Here is a 22,496-nt window from a genome sequence, read left to right on the forward strand (position 1 = left end):
GGATTATTTTACAGGTCAAATTCTTAGTCTTTACTCTCTTTGGAAGTACCTTTCTTTTTTCAAGAAAATTCACTACCTTATTTTATGATCATTCATATGTATTTTACAATACTGAAATCAATTAAATATATTTCTTACCAAAAGCCATCCCACTTAAGAAAAAAAGAAATAATATAAGCAATACTTAAAAGAAAGAAATTTACTATCTATTAATTGCAAGTGGATGTGGACATTTGCCAGAATTACTAAAGAAGCTGTATTATCATTGGTGTCGCATCTATGCACCTATGACTTATCCTGTGACCAACATAACAGGAAGAAAACACAGCTAAGATGTCAGCAGTTTCACGTCACCACTGTCATGCCTGGGTGAATTTCATTTAGCACCTGCTGGAGTTAAGTGTTGTGAAGAACAAAATTTAATATTCAATCAAGACCAACATGAATCCATTTTGCCCGAGTCTACCCTTCTGTCATTTGTTAAATACACAAAGTACAATAATGTTTCCTTTACTTAGGCCTTAACTGAGATTTAATTGACTTAAGTTATAAATTAATCATAACTAAAATATCTATTAAAAAGTCAATGCTTAGTCACCTTTAAAATTAATAACTTTTAGTTTTGATTTGGATTTTTCAAATATATAGATATACCCAGTTGAATTCATTAGAAAACTTATTCACTGGAAGACCAACACAACTCACAAATGAACTAAACTATACATAAATTATATATATTAAAGAACTCAAGTTTCAAATTATAATAGTTTTCAGATATTTTTGGCAAATTAAAATATAACTTACATGAAGTAAAATAGTTCATGTGTGCGTGTAGGTGTGTATACATGACAGTGAGAGAAAAAAACTCATCTCTAAAAAAATCACTGACTTGAAAAAGGAAGAAGCAAAAGTCACTATTAGCAGTGAAAGTGACGAATTTTCTTTTCCTTTGCTCTTCTTTGTATATTAGATCCTAAGTCCATATTTATTTGGTCATTTTTCACACCACGTATGTCAACTTTTATCCTAGCCTATAGCATCCACCTGTATACATATCTTTCTACTTTCTTATCTACCTATCATTCTATCTATCATAAGACATTTATCAGAGAAATAGAAATCCCTTCACATGGAAAGTTTAACCTAAAACTATCATTTTAATAGTTCAATTTCCCACTGTACGTGCTGTAAAAAATTAAATACAATTTTATACCCAAGTTTTATCTTTTAAAAATACTACCCAAATTCAAATACTTTAAGTACACAATTCTGAAACAGACTGTACTCATCCTTAGTCCTTTAATCATTAAAGGCAGAAAGGGATAAATGTTCAATAATTTAAGGAGTTATGTTGTTTTTATTGTGCAAAACATTTTCTCCCTCCTCAATTTTTTACATGGGGAGAATTGATTAATATACGTGACCACTGTTATTAACCAATCTCCTTCACTAATTCTTACCTGAATCAGGGTTATGTCTGCAAAATGTACTGGACCTAGAAATGTTTGTGGCTACTTGAAATGCCTCTACTATAACTAATATAACTACTTTGGAAGTTTGGACTTAGTACTCTCTGGACTTCTTGCTTTCAGCCCCCTCACTTCGTTGTGCCTGTAAATAATAATCACAGATCTAAGTACCTGTCCCAACTCTCATACTCACATATCCACATCTATACCCAGACCTTAACCTTGTACCTCACCAGCTTAACTAAACAGGTGTCTGCAATTCTAGTGGACTCTAAATATGCCCCAAGAAAACCCTGTTTTAATTCTATAACGTTTCCCTCTATTCTTCTTCTTAATTGCCAGCTTTTCCAAAAATTTTTTTTTTTTCTTAGACTGATTCCCAAAAATATCTGCATGGGAGTGTGATGGAGTCAGGGGAGTTGTATATCTCCTACTCTCCATTGCTACTTTCCAACCACTGTTGATTCCCTAACAAACTACTCTCCTCTTTTGAAAGCTCTATTGTTTAGTTACCTTGTCAATGCGTGAATCTCATTTCCATAGACCTTCAACACCTTCTCAATAGCTTTAACCTTAACATACAGCTAGCTCCTTTTTCTCTTTATCTTCTGTGGTCTTGATATTGATGTATTTGCTCTTTCTAGCTGTCTGGCTTCATACTGAATAAAATATATCAGTTCGAATGACTGTTCTAGCCGATGATTTTGTAGCATGATGCTATAGACAGCCTCTCTTTCCAATTACTTTTAAAAGATTAAAGACAAAAAATTTAAAGAAAAAATGAAGATAAATCTACCATTCTAATTCACCTATTTTCACTTAAGAATGGTCTTTCCAGCCTTATAAATTATTATAAGAGCAAAACCATATTTTAATATTATTTCATAAATATATGATTTCTCCAAATAACAATCAGTTATTATGTCAATGGTTTCATAACATTCCATCAATTTTGAAAGGCAATCTTGCAGATGAATTCAGATTTCCCAATTTGGAGCCAGATTGAGTTAAAACTCTAATTCTCCAACTTACATTGCAGCGGGAACTTAGTCACTTTTCTGTTCTCAGTATCCCCATCTGTAGAATGAGAACAATCATGCATCCTTATGTAGTTTTGTATATCTGGCTCTTGGAACCTGACACCCAAGTCGGTGCTTAATAAGTATTAGATTGTATAAATTATAATGTGCCATGTTTTCTTTATATAACCATCTCTATTGCTGGAAATGTAGATCTTTATAGTTTGGGGGTTTTATGTGTTTTTACTACTAAAGAAAATGATGCAATAAGCATAGGGCCTTTCTTCTCTTAAATCATTTGTCTGGTAAAACCCTAAGGAATATTAACTAGATCCAAGAATATAGATGCTCTTTGGCTCTGAATACGCCTTTTTAAAAAAAGATTTGTAACAATTTATAATACAGCTATTAGGAGATCAATTTTATCACCATACTGGTGGTACTTAATCACTTGTTTTCCTAAAAAAAAAATCTCTCTTCCCTTGTATTTCCAAAATGCCCTCTTTTTTCCTTTCTCTCTAATCACTCAATATGCTATGTTTTGCCTCCTTTCCTCCTTCCCCACAGATTGTGGCCTTTCCTAGCTCTCCAGCCTCTATGCTTTTCTGTGTTCTCTTCTTTGATATTATAATCTAATTTCATGCTCTGACATCTTTTCTATTCTGATGATATCCAAAACAAGATGGTTATCCCTGAAATATCCTCTGAGATCTGGAACTGAGTAATCTAACTACCCTCTGAAATCAACATTCCAGTAAATGCACAAACTTCAGTTTTGCTTGATTTTACAATCGCTGCCCCAATGTTCCAGAATGAAAACCATGGAGTCATGTTTACCTTCCACTTCCAAACAGCCAGCTAGTTGCTAAACCCTGTGGTCCATCTCCTCCCCTAGACGGAATCCTATACTCTAATTTCCAATATAATCTGGTTCATTCAATAAATTAATGATAAGATTAAAAAATGAGGTCAAGCATTAAACTGTACATTCATAAAGACCTCTCACTACTAGCCCAAATAGAGAGAATAATGCATTACATACTTTTTTTTTTTTTTGGCCGTACCGTGAGGAATGCAGGATCTTAGTTCCCTGAGCAGGGATCGAACCCGTGCCCCCTGCTGTGGAAGGGTGCAGTCTTAACCACTGGACCGCCATGGAACTCCAACTCATTACTATTTTGGAGGGGAAGGCTTTAAAGGAAAGATGACACCATAAAGATCACTTCTGGTATTGCTCTAACTCACTCTCCTTCCAATGGGATCTGAAATAAATTAATTCTGCTTTACATTCAGGCATCAATGAAGTACCCATGTACAATTAAGTATGCATGTCCTATGACAAAATCAATTAAATAGGTGTGCTCTCCTTTACAAAATTTTCTCGCTTTACTAAGTTCAATAATTCAGTTGTTCTGCTAGGCAGAATTCTAAAATTGATCAAGAGGGAAGAGATATGGGGACATATGTATATGTATAGCTGATTCACTTTGTTATAAAGCAGAAACTAACACACCATTGTAAAGCAACTATACTCCAGTAAAGATGTTAAAAAAAAAAAAAAGAAAAGAATAATAATAAATAAATAAAATGGATCTCACACCCCTAAGATTTCTGCCCTCTGGTATACACACCTTATTTAATTCCCTCCCCTTTAGTATAGGTGGAGACTGTAAATATGATGGGACATCTCTCAATGATTAGTTTATTAATCAGTTGACTTTTGAGTAAATCCAAAGAGATGATATCTAGTCAGGCTCAATCCAACCAGGTGATCCTTTGGAAGAGCCTGGCTCCTTCTTCAAGCCAGAAATTTAAAGTGTGAGATGGATTCCACATGAGGGAAATTCTCTGTTACTGGCTTTGAAGGTGGGGGAGCCCTAAGACAAGGAAGGCCACCAATCTGCAAGAACTAACAGTGGCTCCGGTGGATAGCCAACAAGGAAACAGAGACCTCAGTCCTACAACCACAAAGAACTGAATTCTGCCAACAACCTGAATAAACTTGGAAGCAGGTTCTTCGGCAGAGCCCCCACAAAGGAACACACCCCAACAGTATCTTGATTTTAGTCTTGTAAGATCTGCTCTGAGAACCAAACCACACTATACCAAACTTCAGAGCTACAAAACTGTGAGCTAATAAACTGGTACTGTTTTAAGCTACTAAGTTTGTGACAACTTGTTACAAAGCAATAGAAAACTAACACCCATGCAGGGAAAAAAAAAAAATCAGTCTTCACTGCACTACTTGAATTTAGAGTAATGTCAGTTTTAAAATGGACTCTATATTTAGTTTTCCTTTAAATGTTATATAATTTTTTTAAATAGAGAATATAACACCATTTTTATAACTACAAATGATATAATTATTTCTGTGTAACTTAAATAACATTGTATCTGTCAAGAAGTATATTTACAATTTCCCTGAGGGTGACAGAGTGTTTTAATTAGGAAATACACGCTTGTTTTTTTAAGAACTAAGATAAATCATTCTAACAATTCTGGCTACTGGGCTTCATTTAGTAAAAAGTCATGATGATATAAAGCCTATAAATACAAAAATGTGAACTCATTTAAATGTGAGGAAAGAAAAAAAATCTCAGCCCATTGCTAACATGAATTAAGCCGTTTAGCCATAATTTTCAGTGAGCATTGCTCATGTCAACATATTCTTGTTGGTAATCATTTATAGGCCATTTTCTAAGGCTTTCCAAATATACTCGCTTGAAGAAAATCCATGTTATAACTTCTCCCAATGAAAATCTTTTCCAAATCTTAGAGATACTTTGCTTCTTTTCATATGTAAAGAATGCATTCATATTAACATGCCACAATCACAGAGAAAAGCTCATTAAATAAGTAAAAATAGAAGCACTGTTGACATAGCAAATAAAAGCACACAGCAATGCACGTATTTTCTTTTAGTCAGGGCCCAATTACGTTTTGCATTATATAAAATAACCTGACATAATCTTTCAAGCTTGCAGTAAAGGCTCACACTTACTATTTAACATAAAAACACATTTCATTAAGCAGCTTAACTCTTTTTAGAAGTGAAGCTTCACTTAGAAAGGAATCATTTTTATCCCATCTATTCAGCAAAAGGTATATCTTGGTACCATATGCCTTCTAGATCTGCCAACTGTAGTGAGCAAAACTATCGTTTACTGAGTTTCATCAAGTGCAGCGTCATGAACTGTTCCTAAAGCTTAACAGGTATCCACTCTTCTAATCCTCACAACAGCCCCATGAGGTAGGTCTTCTTTGATAGGTGACAAAACCGAGCTACTAAGAGGTGGTATAGGTGCCATCTTGACAACCCTGCTTTGTTGCCTCTCAATAGATCACCAAACCCATTGTCTCTTTTCCTTGAAACTTAGTTTCATTCGTTTATCCCTCAGCCATAACAGAAGATACAATATCTTTTATGGACTCAATTTTATAATGAGGCTTTACATGCAGAAAGTTCTTCCAAATATGTGGTGTATGTGTCTTCTTTTCACCTTTTGAAATGAGGCATAAATGAGGAAAAGGAGAGGTAGGAAAGTCGTTAAAAACATTTGCAGCTCACCAGATATGAGTCTGACCAGATCTTAGCATTCTGAATCAACATTCCAGTATACCATATTCAGGTACTGCATCTGTAGTAACCATACAGGACTAATTCACTGGTTGTATAAAGATTTCACGATAGTATGCTGCTGTAAGCCAAGTACCTGGATTTGTGAGTCTACTCTGTGCCTTGCATCTAGTGAGGCAGAGAGATAATTTTTTTAAAACATAGTAAATTAGTAAATGAAATATTATGTTACAAGGTAGTAAGTGCTCTGGACAAAGAAAAAAGAGAGCAGGGTAAGAAAACGTTGCATTATGGGAGGTGCCAGGCAGGTTACAGTAGTAAACAGAGTGGTCTAGGCTGGCCTCATTGAGGTAATATTTAAAGAAATAATTAAAAAATAGAAAGTTCTTACATTTTCATGTAAAAAAAGCTCATCTTCTTTCTAATACTTCTGTCCTTTAAGAACACATGCAAAGATATATATATATTAGTATGTAAGACTTTTTAAGAGGGCTTTAAAAATACTCGCAGCCAATATAGAACTAAATAACCAAGTTTCATACTACTTCTAACTACAATTACGATGCTATTAACACAAAGCATGACTTTTACTCTACATGCCATTTCCCTAAATTCTGTCTTTCCTTCATTGAACAAACACGTATTGACTACCTACCCCATGCTGGCATTTTGATAGCACCGACGGTGCTCCAAGGGTCACATTCCCATGGGATGACACGACTAAACAGACAACTGCAAGATATATAAGAGGGCTGACTGGAGTATTAGAACATGAAGCAGGGGGTCAAGGGGAAATGGTATCTGAGATGAATCTCAAAGAATGGACAGGAGATAAAGATGTGGGGAGGTGGAGAACATTGAGGCACATGCAAAGTATTGAGGCACATGGAGGACTGAAAGTATATTCTTTGCTCATGGCACTGAGTATAGTCCTAAGTGAGAAAAGACTAAGGGATTCAGTAGAACATGATAAACAAGGAAACTGCAGAAATATTCGGCAACTTGTAGGAGAATGAAATTTGAGAAACTGAGTTTCCCCAAATAAAGCATTCATGGTCTATCACATTAGCGAAGACGATAAACAAGGGCTCAAACAAGGCTCTCACAGCAAGACTAAGAAGGAGGCAAGAGTACAGATATCTTTAGCACGTAGAATTGACAACAGTTGAAAGCTACTGCCTCCGGGCGAGTGATAGAGAAAGAGAAGTCTAGAATGACCCTCGGGATCTGTGATGCCTTTCAAACTGACAGGGGACACATGAGGAGGGACACAAGGAAAAAATGACGACTCCAACATGGGGCATATTGAACATGAAGTGTGTGTCACACACCTTAATGGAAAATTTCCCTAGATGGTGTCATTTATGTCTCTGGAGGCAAAAGAAAGAATTTTAGGAATAAGAAAATGAAGGTACTGGTCTTCCCTGGTGGCGCAGTGGTTGAGAGTCGGCCTGCCGATGCAGGGGACACGGGTTCGTGCCCCGGTCCGGGAAGATCCCACATGCCGCGGAGCGGCTGGGCCCGTGAGCCATGGCCGCTGAGCCTGCGCATCCGGAGCCTGTGCTCCACAACGGGAGAGGCCACAGCAGTGAGAGGCCCGCGTACCGCAAAAAAAACAAAAAAGAAAAAGAAAATGAAGGTATTAATTAAAATGTATTTAGTATTTAAACTACTATTTCTTGAGCAACATGTGTCATTTAGAACACTAGTTCTGCCAAATAAGTAAAATGACTATGTGGTAAAATAATTTTTTTTTATACTTGGTTCAACAAAGTCCTTTATTAAAAGGATTGTCATAGAAGTAATATATGCAATTCATATCTTTAAGAGAAATTATATATGAAGCATTTGCAAATTTTCTTGAGGGATATGTTTTTAGTGTAGCATTGTGTGGGATGCACATAAAATGTTTTGAAAAAAAAACCTGTCTTAGATTATTCAGACAGGTATATTATCAAAATATGTTGTGTCCATCATTTAGTGTATGTCTCTTTACACTGTACTACAATGCCATGAGAAAACTGACTCTAGGTCAATTAGATCCCCATAAAAGAGGAAGGCTTTTAAATAGAGGATGATTCTTTTTATAAGTCACAAAACACATTCAATCTTTTGTTCTGCATGGCTCAGCTGACACTCTTCACTTCTATTTAAGTCTTTTAAGTCTATTATTAAGATTTTTGTATACTTAGATAATACTTACATAATTACTTCTGTATGAATGTGACTTTTTTTTTAAAGTGGAGAGTAGTTATTTTTCCAGTAGTTACTCATGTATTGCAGTATGTTGAGGAATTAAACAAGAATGAAAGAATAAATACATGATATATAACAGATGAAAGAAGTCCACACAGTTTCAAGAAGGCTGAGTAAATAGCAAAAGAAATTAACAGGCATTCGGGCATGCCGTTTACTCAATGAAAAAGTAAATTGTTGGGCTTCCCCGGTGGCACAGTGGTTGAGAGTCCGCCTGCTGATGCAGGGGACACAGGTTCGTGCCCCGGTCCGGGAAGATCCCACATGCCGCGGAGCGGCTGGGCCCGTGAGCCATGGCTGCTGAGCCTGCGCGTCCGGAGCCTGTGCTCCGCAACGGGAGAGGCCACAGCAGTGGGAGGCCCGCGTACTGTAAAAAAAAAATAAAAAAAAAAGTAAATTGTTTACTGAGTGTTTTTTTTTTTTTTTTTTTGCGGTACACGGGCCTCTCACTGTTGTGGCCTCTCCCGCTGCGGAGCACAGGCTCCGGACGCGCAGGCTCAGCGACCATGGCTCACGGGCCCAGCCCCTACTGAGTGCTTTAATTAGCTTTCCTTTGGAAGTGTGGCTCAGGTAGACAGGTTCTATTTTTAGCAGGTGCAAAAGAAAACTGCTTGTGATGGTACTGTGACCTGATGAGAGCAGTGACAGTGTGTGGTATGTTGAAAAAAAAAAAATCATTCTACTTATAAAGTTATGGAATCGTGAGATAAACTGGGTGACAATGTATAACTGTTATACATGTTTACAGTTATAAATGTATAACTGACATGCTTAAAAGGTAATGTAAGTGAATACAAATCTGATTTAAGGATTTAAAAACAATTAAGATAAACTCACAACCAACATTTACCTATATACTTATTAGCTGTTAAAACAGTCTTCTCATAGACTTAAAAAAAAACAACAACTAAAAGTGCTTTAAATGAATATCCCTTCTTTCTGTGGATTCCCAGATGGGTAAATTAAAATGACATGTCTTCCTACATCTGACTGTCCATTTTTTTCACATGAAATTTTAAAATATACAAGAGAAGCAAAAAGTACTTAAATCCAAGTTTAAGAATTCCACACATAGACATATGAGGTTATTTTTATTCCAATGGCTAATTCCGTGTGCAAGGCATATTTTGGTTTCTCCTGATCATGCTTCTATTTGACACTATACATTTTTTAAAATTGGTAGATGTGATTCACAGTTCTGTATGCTAACACACAACACTGCATGTATGTTATCTCCCCAAATTAAACCTCATGGTATTTTAAGTCCTAATTTCTTCCCAGGGAAATTTCTAATTTTAGCTCTAAAATATATACATATGCATATACACACACACACACACATCTACTTGTATATATACAGATATACACACAAATAAAATTTTCCAATGTTAAGAAATATTAAAACATTATTTCAATTATTTACATGAATATCTGTTGTTACATTTCCCTCCTAGACTAAGACAGATCTACAATAAGTTGTATAAAATGACCAAGTAAATTACATTATCAATAGTATAGACTGTTATTAGACCAAAACATTATTTTGCTATGTGATTAGATCAATTTTTATAATTTAATAAAAGAGTAATCTCTGAGTCATGCCACAACTCCGTGTAGTGAAAATGCCACTGAATTTACTTTCAAATCATATTAACATTATGCAAATATGGGGGGGTTATGTAACTCAGACATAATAAGGCAAGAAAATATTAGTATATATATTAGATTTTGGAGCATGTATTTTCTGCTAGAGCAATGCTTGTTTGAATATAAGATTGAGTTGTTTGTTTCACAAATTTTTCTCATTTCTTTTGTTCACGAGCAAGTCAAGGAGGGAAGTTTTAAAAGAAGATGCAGAAAACAAACAATGAAAAGGGTATTTTTATTTAGTACTTCAGCAACCACTATCTGACCCCAACCTTAATAAGCATATCATTTCAGTTCCCTGAGCCCATTTTCTTCATCTTTAAAGTAGGAATTTTGAGAAGTAGCCTTTATTCATGAGTTTCATGGAGCTGGATCAGAGGCAGGCCCAAGAATAAGAGAGGCTGCCAAATGGGCAGCTTCCAGCCCTTAGTCACACAGAGGAAGTTGGCCTCAACCAGCACACTTCCACATTTATCAGCTTTCTACACTTGGGGGTCTATATTCAACATCATTCGAAGGAACAGTTGATAATATTTTAAGCTTTAAAACCACTGGATTGGGCTTCCCTGGTGGCACAGTGTTTGTGAGTCCACCTGCTGATGCAGGGGACGCAGGTTCGTGCCCCGGTCCGGGAAGATCCCACATGCCGCGGAGCGGCTGGGCCCGTGAGCCGTGGCCGCTGAGCCTGCGCGTCCGGAGCCTGTGCTCCGCAACGGGAGAGGCCCCAACAGTGAGAGGCCCGCATACCACAAAAAAAAAAAAAAAAAAAACCACTGGATTATTAATACCTTTGGGAAAGACAATCCTCAATGGGTCTCTCCTATACCTACACATCTTACAGGGTTTGCGAACAATGCAAGACCTTTACTGCTCTTCACCTTGGCCATTTCTCAAGCTTCTGTGTGGAATAGGCAACAACCTTAGGGATGAGGCCATGTCTCCCTCTGGGACAAAGAGCAGACTAACTTACTGCTTGCTATAAAAGAGGTGGATTCCACAAGCTCAGTGCTCCTCACCTGTGACTCAAACCTACGTGTGCAGCATCCATCTAGGCCCATGTCTCATGTGACCCACATGAGAGTGGGGGACAAGGGGAACTGATGCAAATATGCTGATGTTCATGCTGCCTCGTGTGGTGTGAGTAATAAAGTTCTTTGCGTCCAACCCAGGAATCTCATGTCTACTATCGGCATCCATGAAACTGTAACAAGTTAATTTATTAGTTTATAAGTAGAATAAGGTAAAGCCAAATCCTGGGAAGGACAATACCCCATTACTAGACTCTTGCTAAGGTGCTCATGGATATTTAATATCTTTAAATATTAAAACTAGACTAATAAAAATAGTAAGGTGCTGACATTCTGAACTAGATATATAACTATCAGTACCAATTAAAGAATCTAGAAAAGAAAACTGTCTTAACGGAAATTTATTACATGAAGAAAGTGGCAATAAAAACCAGAGAGAAAATGATGTATTACTTAATAAATAACATGGAGATAAGTGGCTATACGTTTTGAATATATAAAGTTAGGCCCTTCACCTCACATCATACCAAAAAAAAATCAATTACAGATAAATAAGTGATCGGAAGTGAAAAATAAAACTACAGATGTTTAGGAGTAAATGTGGAAGGCTATTTTTATAATAAAAACGTGAAAAGGCCTTCTTTGGCAAAATAAGCGATCAAGGAAACATTGGACGATTTGATTGCATAGAAGTTTTTTTAAAAACCTCATGTACAGAAGAAAATTTCATAAAGAAAGTCAAAAACAAGTGATCAACAGGGAAGATCATTTCAAGATAAGATGACAAAGAATTAAATTCTCTAAAATACTTTAAGAAATATACAACACACGCACACGAAAATATGGCCAATGCATACAAATGGGCAACTTAAAAAAAACAGGAGAAATACAAGTAGTTGATAAGCTCTTGATTTTGATAAATATATAATGTTTACTCTCAAAGTAGGCAGGGAAATTTAATATTATGCAACAATACTATTTAACTTCTGACTCTTGAAACTGATAAATATGAACTACCATCCAGTGTGGGAAACTAGAGACACTAATAGTTTGTTGGCAGGACTATAATTACTACCCTTTAAAAAAAAAGTAATATGGAAACTCTGTCAAACATGATTTGTCTTAACGTTGCCCACCCAGTTGAAGGGATTTATCTAACGTATCAAGATACAGTGGAAAAATATATGTGTTGATGTTTTACTGTAACCTTGTTTGTACAGCAACAGGAACTCGAAATATCTTCAACACCTCAGTTTTCATGAGGAGAATGTGCATCACTACTGAGATACTGCACAGCTATTTCCCTCATAAGTAGAATGAGTCAAGTCAGTGAAAATTCACTTGTCCAATGCATAAAATTTTGTGGAAAAAAAAAGAATTCAATGAAAATTAGTAAGAAAACGTGTTCATTTCAAAATAAATACATTATTTTTAAAAACAACTAGCCCATAAGACTTTTTGAAAAATCTCAAATCCTTTCCTTTACATTTCACTGTTGGTATAACCATTATAGAAATAAACAAAAAGCAAAAAAAAAAAAGACATCTAAATAGATACTAAAGCATCAACATGAAGTGCAAGGGCAAGAGGAAGCTGTTCATGTTTCTTCAGACACTTTGGTACTCTACAGATTGTTATAAGGAATACTGCTTTTGTAATACAAATTATTAGAACAGAATTTTAAAAGAAAATAAGTTGCCAACAAGAGAAGAAAGGAAGAAAGCAGTGGATGGACCAGATGACATATTCAAATTCTAACACTCTGTATTGCTGAGACTTCTGAAAGGAAGTGACCCAAAAACTGATGATATTCACCCAAAGCCACAGGGAGAATAGAAACACACCCAAAAGTTCTGAAAAGAAATAACAGAGGAAACATTTGGAAACAGAGGAGTTAGTAGAAAAGAGAAGAGATCCTGACCTAAAGGTTGGTATGGCCACAGTACACTAATGAATAGTACAGATATCTCTTACTGATGATTAGCAGGGCCTAGAACATTGATCTTCAGGCCAGGCTGGGTCAGGCCAGGCATCGGTGTTTTACTTCCAGAAGATGAAAGCCCTGAGAACTATCTGCTCAGTAGAGCACGCAAAGAGAACCAGCTATCTTGTGTCACGTGAGGAAATTAAGCTCTGGAAGAGCTAATCAGAGTACAGCAAATATAGTAATGGTCATGGGGTTTTTTTTTTGTATAAAGAGAAAGAAATATATCCCGCACAGCAATATACCGCAGTACATGCATACGCAACTGCAAAGTGACATGTGAAGAGGCCGTCGTAACCTCGATTTTTACGGAAGAAAAGCCTTACACAGTAGTAACCAACGTAAAATTATCAGTGAGATACTTTACAGTTTTCATGCTAAGTTTTTGAAATCCAGTGTGTTTTACACACTTTCAGTAATTTTAATGTGAGCCAGCCACGGTGCTCATTAGCCACGTTTGTCCAGTGACTATCTCATCAGACAAAGCATCCCTAGAACAACAGTAGCATGTATGCAAAGTTGGTCAAAATAAAAACTGATAAAACTACTGTGGAGGACCAGTTTAAGATAAATATAACCTATGTTTCATCATTCAGCCATATGCTTTCACCTAAATAAACGTTGACCAGTTGGTAGGCTTATCTGGAAAAAAAAGGATGATGCTGGCCTCTACGTTTCTGAAGCTCTCCATCTGCATGTGATTCTAAATTCAGCCATGTAACACAGCCACCATTATTCTGTGGGCCCCAAATGTTACCCGGTTTTGATGCACATATTAGCAAATTTGTTGATATTAAAGTCCTAGTAATTACCATTGACACAACTTATAGGTAAGCGAGGACAGAAGAAGTGACATTTGTTATCCAGTTCGCCAGGTTACTTAAACATGGTCCAGGAGATAGAGCACTGACTCAAGCCTCTGAATGATACCTCTGTGGCTTGGTAACTACCTCTCTGATACTCTTTTCCTGATCTCTAGAGCGGCTGTAAAACCTACCCCACACAGTTGTGAAAAAACGACTGACACGATGCCTTTCACATAGGCCTAGTCAAACACCAGTTTACTTTTTCCCACAATGCCTGCACAATGTTTTGTCCGGATCATAATTAGAATCATCTTTTTACATTTAATATTTAAATAAAAGTTCTGGTAATCAAAGAAATGCAAACCAAAGGAACCATATTATAGCACTTTTACACTTCCAAATTAACCAATTTCATTTTAAATAATATTCAAATTTGGAGAGTCTGCATTAAGAAAGGAATCACGTATGCTTGTGGCAATGTCAATGACTATCACATCTCCAAAGAGAATTTGATACTTCAGGGTCCTTGTTCTTTGATTCAGTAACCTTAGTAGTAAGCTTTCCTTGGGAAACAGTTAAAACTATCAATATTTACATCCAAGAATGTTCATCTTATTTATAGTGAAAAAATGAAGACATCCTAAATCCCTAATACCAGGAGAATGTGTATGAAAAAACATACAACCATAGAATTGAATAATATGTAATCATTTTATATAGTATTTAAGAAATGTTTAATCACATGGTAAAATGGTATATAATCATGTTACTACTGGGATATAGAACTACCACATAGAATAGAATATTAAATACATAAAAATGCACAGAAAAAAAGACTAATGAAGAAACCACTTTTTGAAAAAATTTGTTTAAACAAAATATCTCTATTTTAAACCCACATTTGGATTTTTGTTCAACTAAATATCACTTAATAAAAAGTTAACATCAAATTTCTCCTAAAGAGTAATAAGTAAAAATTTTGTTTCTACCAACTTATCAATTTTCTTATGTCAGTCAAAAAGTGTCATCAGGTGTCCCTCTTTGCCACGCTTGCCAGAAATTTTTAAACAGAATGTAGATCTCCATCATGGAATTCTTTTAAAATGGATTATTGGTAGAATTATTTTCTCCTTATTGATTTTTGATCACTCTGTCTTTAATTGCTCATATATGTGTGCATGCATACTCTTAAATGCTTGTTTGTAACAGATATATTTCTTCAAGTATTAAGTAATGGTTTTTAAAGTTAAAGCAAGATATTATGTGTTTACTGAACTAAGAAATGCAGCACATCCCCAGCAGGCCTTCCTTAAGGGTATGAGAGAAAATGCAAAAGCCACCTTGACTAGAGAGTAAAGATCTGAAGGGAACTCAGTTACACCACTGGGTCTTAACTGGCTCAAAAGGCCCATTTGTTGCCTGGTGACAAATATATGCTAGCTATTCCAACATCATTTAGGCCATGAAAAATTATCTTACTAAGGAAGCAGAACTATGACTCTAGGGCTTCCTGAAGCATGAGGAAACATAATTTTCAATCATACTTTCATAGCAAAAATTTACTTTCCAAAAGGGTAGTACAAACAATAAAACAAATACCCAGGATGAGTCATTTTGACTCCTTTTTGTACTTGAATTGAGTCAGAATGATTAAAATTCACTAGGTAAACTGACTGCCAATTTAGGCTGTTCTTCTCAGCACGCCTCCAAATTCCGTAAGACTAGAAAGCCTTGCAATCACGTTTAAAACTCCTTCAAAGACAAAATATTTCCTGATTTGGCAGAAATTAAAGCCTAAAAAAAAATGTTCCTTGCTATCAGAGGTTAATGGATTAGAGTACCATTTATACAAACTGGGCATAAAACAGTTAAACCGTAAGGCTTAGGCTGAAGCCTGGCGACACCCCAGGGCCCTGCAGGCAGTCTTGGCACTCTTCAGGTGCTGTGGGAGATGCTGAGTAGGAGATACAGGAAGCAACCTTAGAGACAGGTGTGTTTAATGAATGGGCGGGGGAAGGAGGATAGTGCCTATAGCTCCCAACCCATGCCAAACTAGGACCAGCTCTTCTCACCCCCAGAACAGGACAGAAAAAGGGGAGGGAAGAGAGACACCAGCAGGAAAAGACATCCTGCCTCACAGTGATGAGAGTAGTAGAAGCAGAGGCTTATAATAGAGTTACATGTGCCTTATTAGAAAAATAAATGGAAATACATAGTTGAATCCTTTCTTGAGGAACACCATTACTCCGCCCGCATTACAGGCGGAAGTCTGAGTATTTTCGGAACGTGCTCTTTTCAACTGGAATGAAATTACAGTGCCAGCGCAGCAGAAAATCTTGGATCACAAGAAAAATAATATAAGCAGAACAAAGAAATCATGGAAATAAAACAAGGATGAAGGAGGAAATACTTTCTAACCACTCAAAATGAGGAGAGATCAGTAAGTAGTATGAACGCTGGGACAGCGCCACAAGTTAAGCATATACACCGAATTCACAATTACCTGGATATACATGGACGTGTACGCGCGCACACACACACGCAAACACAGAGTGGCTTTTGCTTCGACGAATCCCTTATGCCAGTCCTCTAAAGTCTTCTAGGTAAAATAGTAGGAACTACGGCGACAGGGATTAACTCCACTGACCTTCATTCACTCCCCTGATGCCAGGTCAGCTAATGGACTTTATTTACCTAGGGACCAGAGGGCATTAAGGCCTTAGACCAGCTAAAAACTTCACTGTGATTAACATAGTCAAGTGGAACCAAGAACACGAGTCGACTGCTTCTGTTACATCAAATTTTTTTCTCCTCTGAAATACGATCTTCCAGATTCAAAGAAATGACCACAGACAAAAACAATCTGAACAATGACAGATCATCTAAATCCCACGGATCATACTTAAAATAAGACTTCCCCTAAACCATTTGAAAACTTAAAACCACTTATATTTTCAAACTATTTAAATTCCACACACATCCTAGATAATTCTCTGCTTGATTCAAGGAGTCTCCTTTCCAAATTACCACTTCTGAAATATAATTTACCAACACACAGAAAATCAAAGATTTTCTTGAAGGTTTACTGTCCCTCTGCCCAAGGACTCTCATTTCACACCTTGAAACACTGACAGAATTCTAATAATCCTTATGGCCCAAATGTGTACATATACATACGTACACACACACACACACACACACACACACACACACACACACACACACACAAGTTATAGCCCTTTTTTCAGTGTGCACAAAATGCACTTTAAATGCAGACATTACGGTTTTGTTTTTAGCGGTGCAGTTTGTTTTCTAACTATTTAAACTAACTGCATGGTGTTGATACCATAGGCTCCTCATTAAAGGGTACAATTTTTAGAATCTATGAAATTAATACAACTGTCCTAGGAAAACCGAAATTTCCCTCTTCATAATTACACAACAGAAAACAACTCTTAAAAATATGGAAGACGCTTAAGGTTGTTTTGCTTTTACAATGAATCCTGAATACTGTAAGTAATAATTACAGTTGTTACCGCTCATGAAGTGCTGAGAGAAACCAAATTTTATCTACTTTTCAAATGGGTTGTGGTTAACATTATTCATCACAGTTAGAGAGGATAAGAATCAGCTTAAGTCTATAGGGACAACACTTTCATACGGTGTTAAACATGTCAAAGCAACCCAATATCTTTCAAAAGTAAAAAAATAAAAATATTTTATAACTTATTATTTTTTTAAAAATTTAACTCAAAAAAAACCACCAAGAGTCTCAAAGCTTCTTTTGTATAATTGCTAAAAATCTGTTCCATTTTTTTTCCAACCCAATGAATTACAAAATCAAGGAGAGGAGAATAAAATAACCCTTAAGTATTTTTGATGTGTATAAAGACAATGAACAATGATCTAAATTCAATCCCAAAATGTTCACTAAAACATCACTGTTACTTATCTAAGACAGCAGCGTCATTGAACTTCTCAGTCTCTCAATATCCAAATATTCTAATAGCCCTAACACAGGACTAATGCTTATAGATTCATTCTTCTATAACCGTATTAGGTAGAAAATTGTCATCTGCTTTTCAGTCATTTACACTGTATAAAAAGTGTTTTGGTCACCCCATTAAAAAAAAATCCTTCACATTGTCACTGAAATCCATATAACTTCTTTTTCTTTCCACAGTTCCTAATAAAGTGCTCTATTATATTTATACCAGATAACAGTTCAAACAGAATTATAAAAAGTCTAGACATTATACATTTGAACCAATATTTTCTAGCAGACAATATTATTAACTTACTCAAAGCTCTTAACTTTTGTAAGATAACAGATCTCACATCAAGCTTCTTTTTTTAAGGTATGAAAGAGACTGGAAGGATTAGAGATACTGGGAATAGGAAATTACAACTCTTATTTGGTGTTTTTAGGTGAAAATCCAATAGTGCTCTGAAGCTATAGGTTGTTAATTCATATAAAGGATGGGATAATTGTTATTTTAAGTTGTCAGCTTATGTCATCATCTTACTTCTGGTACTTTAAGCCAGAAAAATCTAAATTATGTTAACTTTTAATAAGAAAGTAAGCCTATAATCAGTACTTGAAACTTCTTCAAAGATACCAGTATCAATTTTTCTTTATTAAAAATGTGTTTTTTGCTCAGAAACTTGGCCACCAAAATATTTCAGAATAAACACGATCTACTCACATTCATATGTGATACAAATACTGCTTACCTCAGTCAAGTGTGGTGTAGGGTTAAATCCACAGAGATTACACACTTCTTTCTTGCATTCAGTGCAAGTATTGAAGTTAGGAGCATCCTTAGAACCTACGTTGAGTTTAGTTTTGCAGAGAGGACAGGCTGATTCTGGTTTGGGGATTTCCTCCAGTTTGGGGGGAAGAACAGCCTTTTGAGGCTCGGCTGTTGAAGGTTTGCTGTCCTTCGTAGGCAGAGGCTTCTTTTCTGTTTCTGTTCTTTTGACTGTTGAAACCTGTTCAGCTTTGGGCTCTAATTTTTCAGCTACCACAGCTTTGGTTTCCTTTTTCACAGGGATAACCTTTGCAGGTGCAGGCGGTGCTGTGGATGTGGGTGGCCCCTGAGAAGTAGGTGGCTGTGAAGGAGGGACTTGTTTTGTCGGGGCCACTGGCCCACCCTGTGGATGAGACCCAGGCTGGCCTGCTGTGGAGATCAGATTTGACGCCTGGCTGAAAATGGATGCTCCAAACCCAAAGAGTTTCCCAGTCACTGTTTCTTGAGGAGTTGTGGGCTGTGATTTAGGGACATCAGAAATACTTCCCAGATTCAGACTAAAACGTCTCGACTGCTCCTGAGGTTTCGGGGGCTGTGGAGATGGGGGGGCAGTTTGGCCAGTGGAAGGTCGTGGACCTTGGGGTGTCGGTGCCCCTTTTGGCATAGGCTTGGCATCTGGCTCAGGACTCATTCTGGTTTGTGCTTTCTTGGGTTCGTCCCTCTTCTGAACTGAATCAACTTGTTTTTGACCTTTGCTCTCTGAACTAGGCCCAGGATGTGAAATAAGTTTTGAATCTGATGCAGGTCGAGGTATGACTTTAGAATCGAATGGGGTGACTTTTTCTCCTGTTGGTGGAAAACTCTGTGAGGGTTTGGCAGAGTCTGGTTTTAGAGCAGGAGTTGCTTTCTCTTGATCCTGTGATGGTACTTTGGAGCTTGGAACATCCGGTTTTGCTGCTGTTGACAATGAAGACACAACGTCTGTGGCTGGCTTTTCTGTCTTGGGCTGCTTTGGTTTATCATCAGCCACGGAGACCTTGGCCTGTTCAGATGGGACGGAAGGCTCTTTGGGAGGGGCCGGCTTGGAGGAGGACTCTGCCACGGGAGGCTGCTGGGCTGTGACTGGGAGGGAGCCATGAAGGGTTGGCTGTTTCGCTAGTGGTGGGGGCTTTTTAGACTCAGGTGCCTTTGAGACATCCTGTTTGGGTGTAGTATCTTTCTTTGGAGAAATCTGCTGTGACTGTGGGGTTGGCTTGCTCACTGCTGATGTAGCAACAGGGGCGGTCTTCGGTTTGGGCTGGGGTGATGATGGAACTGGAGCCAGGTCACCTCCTAGAGCTCTCTGCATCTGACAGTTTAAACAGAGCCACTCTTTTATCTAGAAATAATATAAATAATATAAAACAATAGTCAGTGAGATAATAACAATGTAGAAACAAAAACATTTTTTAAACTGCATGGTACCTTTTGAAACTATGTCTCTTATTATGCAAAACATAAAATATACATCAAATAATTTTACTTAATTTCTATTAAAATATTAAAATGTTAGGTACATTACAATATAACTAATGAACCTCTGAGCCTTCAGCTCTGAAAACAAAATAAAAATCAGCACAGAATTGTATTTTTCTTCTAATGTTAGTTTTGTTATTCTTTGCCTTTGTGAAACAAAATACTCAGTTTGATTACCCCTAGAAATAGAAAACCATGTATGATAAAGAAAATTAATTATAACATATTAGATTGTAGAATCAGTTATGTTAGATATTTTCTCTATTGATGGCTCATAAACAATTTTTAGTTATATAACCCAGAGTATGCTTGTCAAATTGTTACCACATTGCTACCTTCTTAAACTAGCAAGAGCATCACGTCCCCCTCCAAGGTGATATAATCAAACGTGAGAACACAAAAAACTTGTATTAGCCACTGTAGGTTAGAAAGAGAACATTCTCTGTTAAGAAAATAAATGAAAAATAATGGCACACCCTCAAATTATCATAGATAGCATCATCTAACAGAGAAAACATTGCTTCCATTTCCTTTTCATTACTGGAAAGAGCAATATAAGTATGCAATATACTTATATGACTGGTGAGATATGTATGTGAGATACACATCGTATACGCGTCATGTATAGGCGTAAATGCATCTGTTCTTTTCATATCACCTTCATTGTTAAAAGGAGATGTTGAATTTGGTACTACCATATTTTAGAAGATATTTTAAAAGTACCTATGTTTAAAATTTACCTTTTCTTATTCCAAAATAATGTATGCTCATTATACAAAACTTTAAATATTACGAAAGTAATTTTGAAGGGCAAATTCATGATCTAATCTTTAACTCCCAAAGTAACCAATGTTACCAGTTTAGCACTGAAGTTCTTTGTTCAGAAATCTACACAGTGAAAAACTAAATATATGGAGCATAAGTACGAGAAAAGTGTTCTACAGTACAAAATTGTAAAGTATTAGGCTGGCAAACAACATACTCTCTATTTGAAACAATTCCCTTTTGAAAAGAAACCAAACTAGTCATTTCTAAACTTTTAAAAACTTTTTTCACTTGACATTTTATGCTGTTAAACTTTAATGAAAAAAAAAAAAACTCTACTGTACCTTTTTCTTAATCATTAAAATGGCTTAAAAAAAAAAAAAAAAAGGGCTTCCCTGGTGGCGCAGTGGTTGAGAGTCCGCCTGCCAATGCAGGGGACACGGGTTCGTGCCCCGGTCCGGGAAGATCCCACATGCCGCGGAGCGGCTGGGCCCGTGAGCCATGGCCGCTGAGCCTGCGCGTCCGGAGCCTGTGCTCCGCAACGGGAGAGGCCACAACAGTGAGAGGCCCGCATACCGCAAAAAAAAAAAAAAAAAAAAAAAGACACTGACATTATTTAAACTCAGGTACCAGTATAACAGGGCTTGTTTTGCAATCTCATGGAAAGCAAACTTTGTTTTTAGAAGGTTGAAGGAACATTTTAAACTCTAACTGACAAGTTATATTTCTGTTTAAAAATGTGAATCAAAAAGCAAAATGAAAATATTTGTTACATATGGGTGGGAGGTACTTGGGTGTTCATTACATTTGTTTTCAATATGAGTATTGAGTACTTATGTATTTGCTATATTGTCTTTACCTTTCTGTATGTTTGAGGCATTTCACTAATAAATAACTCTTTAAACATAAAGATATTTGAATCCCAAAACATAATCAAGCAACTGTTACCTATGTAAGTAACACAACTAAAGGTGAGCTTGAATGTAAGGAAATTCACTCCACTTTGTCCCCTTCTTGATGGAAGGAAATTTCTCCATAAACGTGCCCCTACACATTCAGCCATCTCCCTCCGCTACTGCCAATGTCAATTCTGCTACTCTACTATTTATTTTTTCTCATTTGTTTTCTTCCACAGTCTTAAACGATACCATGTGACCTGATAATCATGCAGCCAGACAAGATGAAAGAAAATATAATTAAAAGCATAATTCTTTACTTATATTTTATCAATGATTTTTTTCTATAAATTATTATGAGAGCTATACCCAGATTAACCACTTTAAACTACAAACTTCTAGGGCTAGTGTCTGTCATTGTATTAATTGCTCTTATTCTTTCTAACCAATGGCAGAGCCAAAGAAGACGCAAAAGGTATTCATCTGTTTCTTTCTTTATTCAAATATTTATTGAGCAACTTCTACTTAGCACAAACCACTGAACAAAAGAGACAAAAATCTCTGTCCTCATGGAGACTATATTATAGAAGAATCAGGTAAAAAACAGGTTAAAGCATAATATAATTTCAAGATAATCACAGATATATAATAAGTATCTGATGGTGGTGATACTGTGATGAGTCCATTTATCCTTTCTTCCTGCAAGTTCTCCCTCAAACAAGCCCCCCCCCAACCCCGCCAATTTCTTTGGAGGCATTTGGTCTTATCAGCAAAATTTTAAGT

General features: G+C 36.5%; 1 protein-coding gene across 1 annotated transcript in view; it reads right to left on the reverse strand.

Moving 5' to 3' along the window:
- The window catches only part of PCLO (piccolo presynaptic cytomatrix protein), a 366,488-nt gene that overhangs the window by 320,482 nt on the left and 23,510 nt on the right, over positions 1–22,496 (reverse strand). The window contains exon 3 of the mRNA XM_065883956.1: positions 18,521–19,915. Coding sequence (XP_065740028.1) covers positions 18,521–19,915 — 1,395 coding nt within the window. The remainder of the gene's footprint in view (positions 1–18,520; positions 19,916–22,496) is intronic.

Source organism: Phocoena phocoena, chromosome 9 (assembly GCF_963924675.1).
Source record: "Phocoena phocoena chromosome 9, mPhoPho1.1, whole genome shotgun sequence".
In the NCBI taxonomy this organism is placed as follows: Eukaryota; Metazoa; Chordata; class Mammalia; order Artiodactyla; family Phocoenidae; genus Phocoena; species Phocoena phocoena.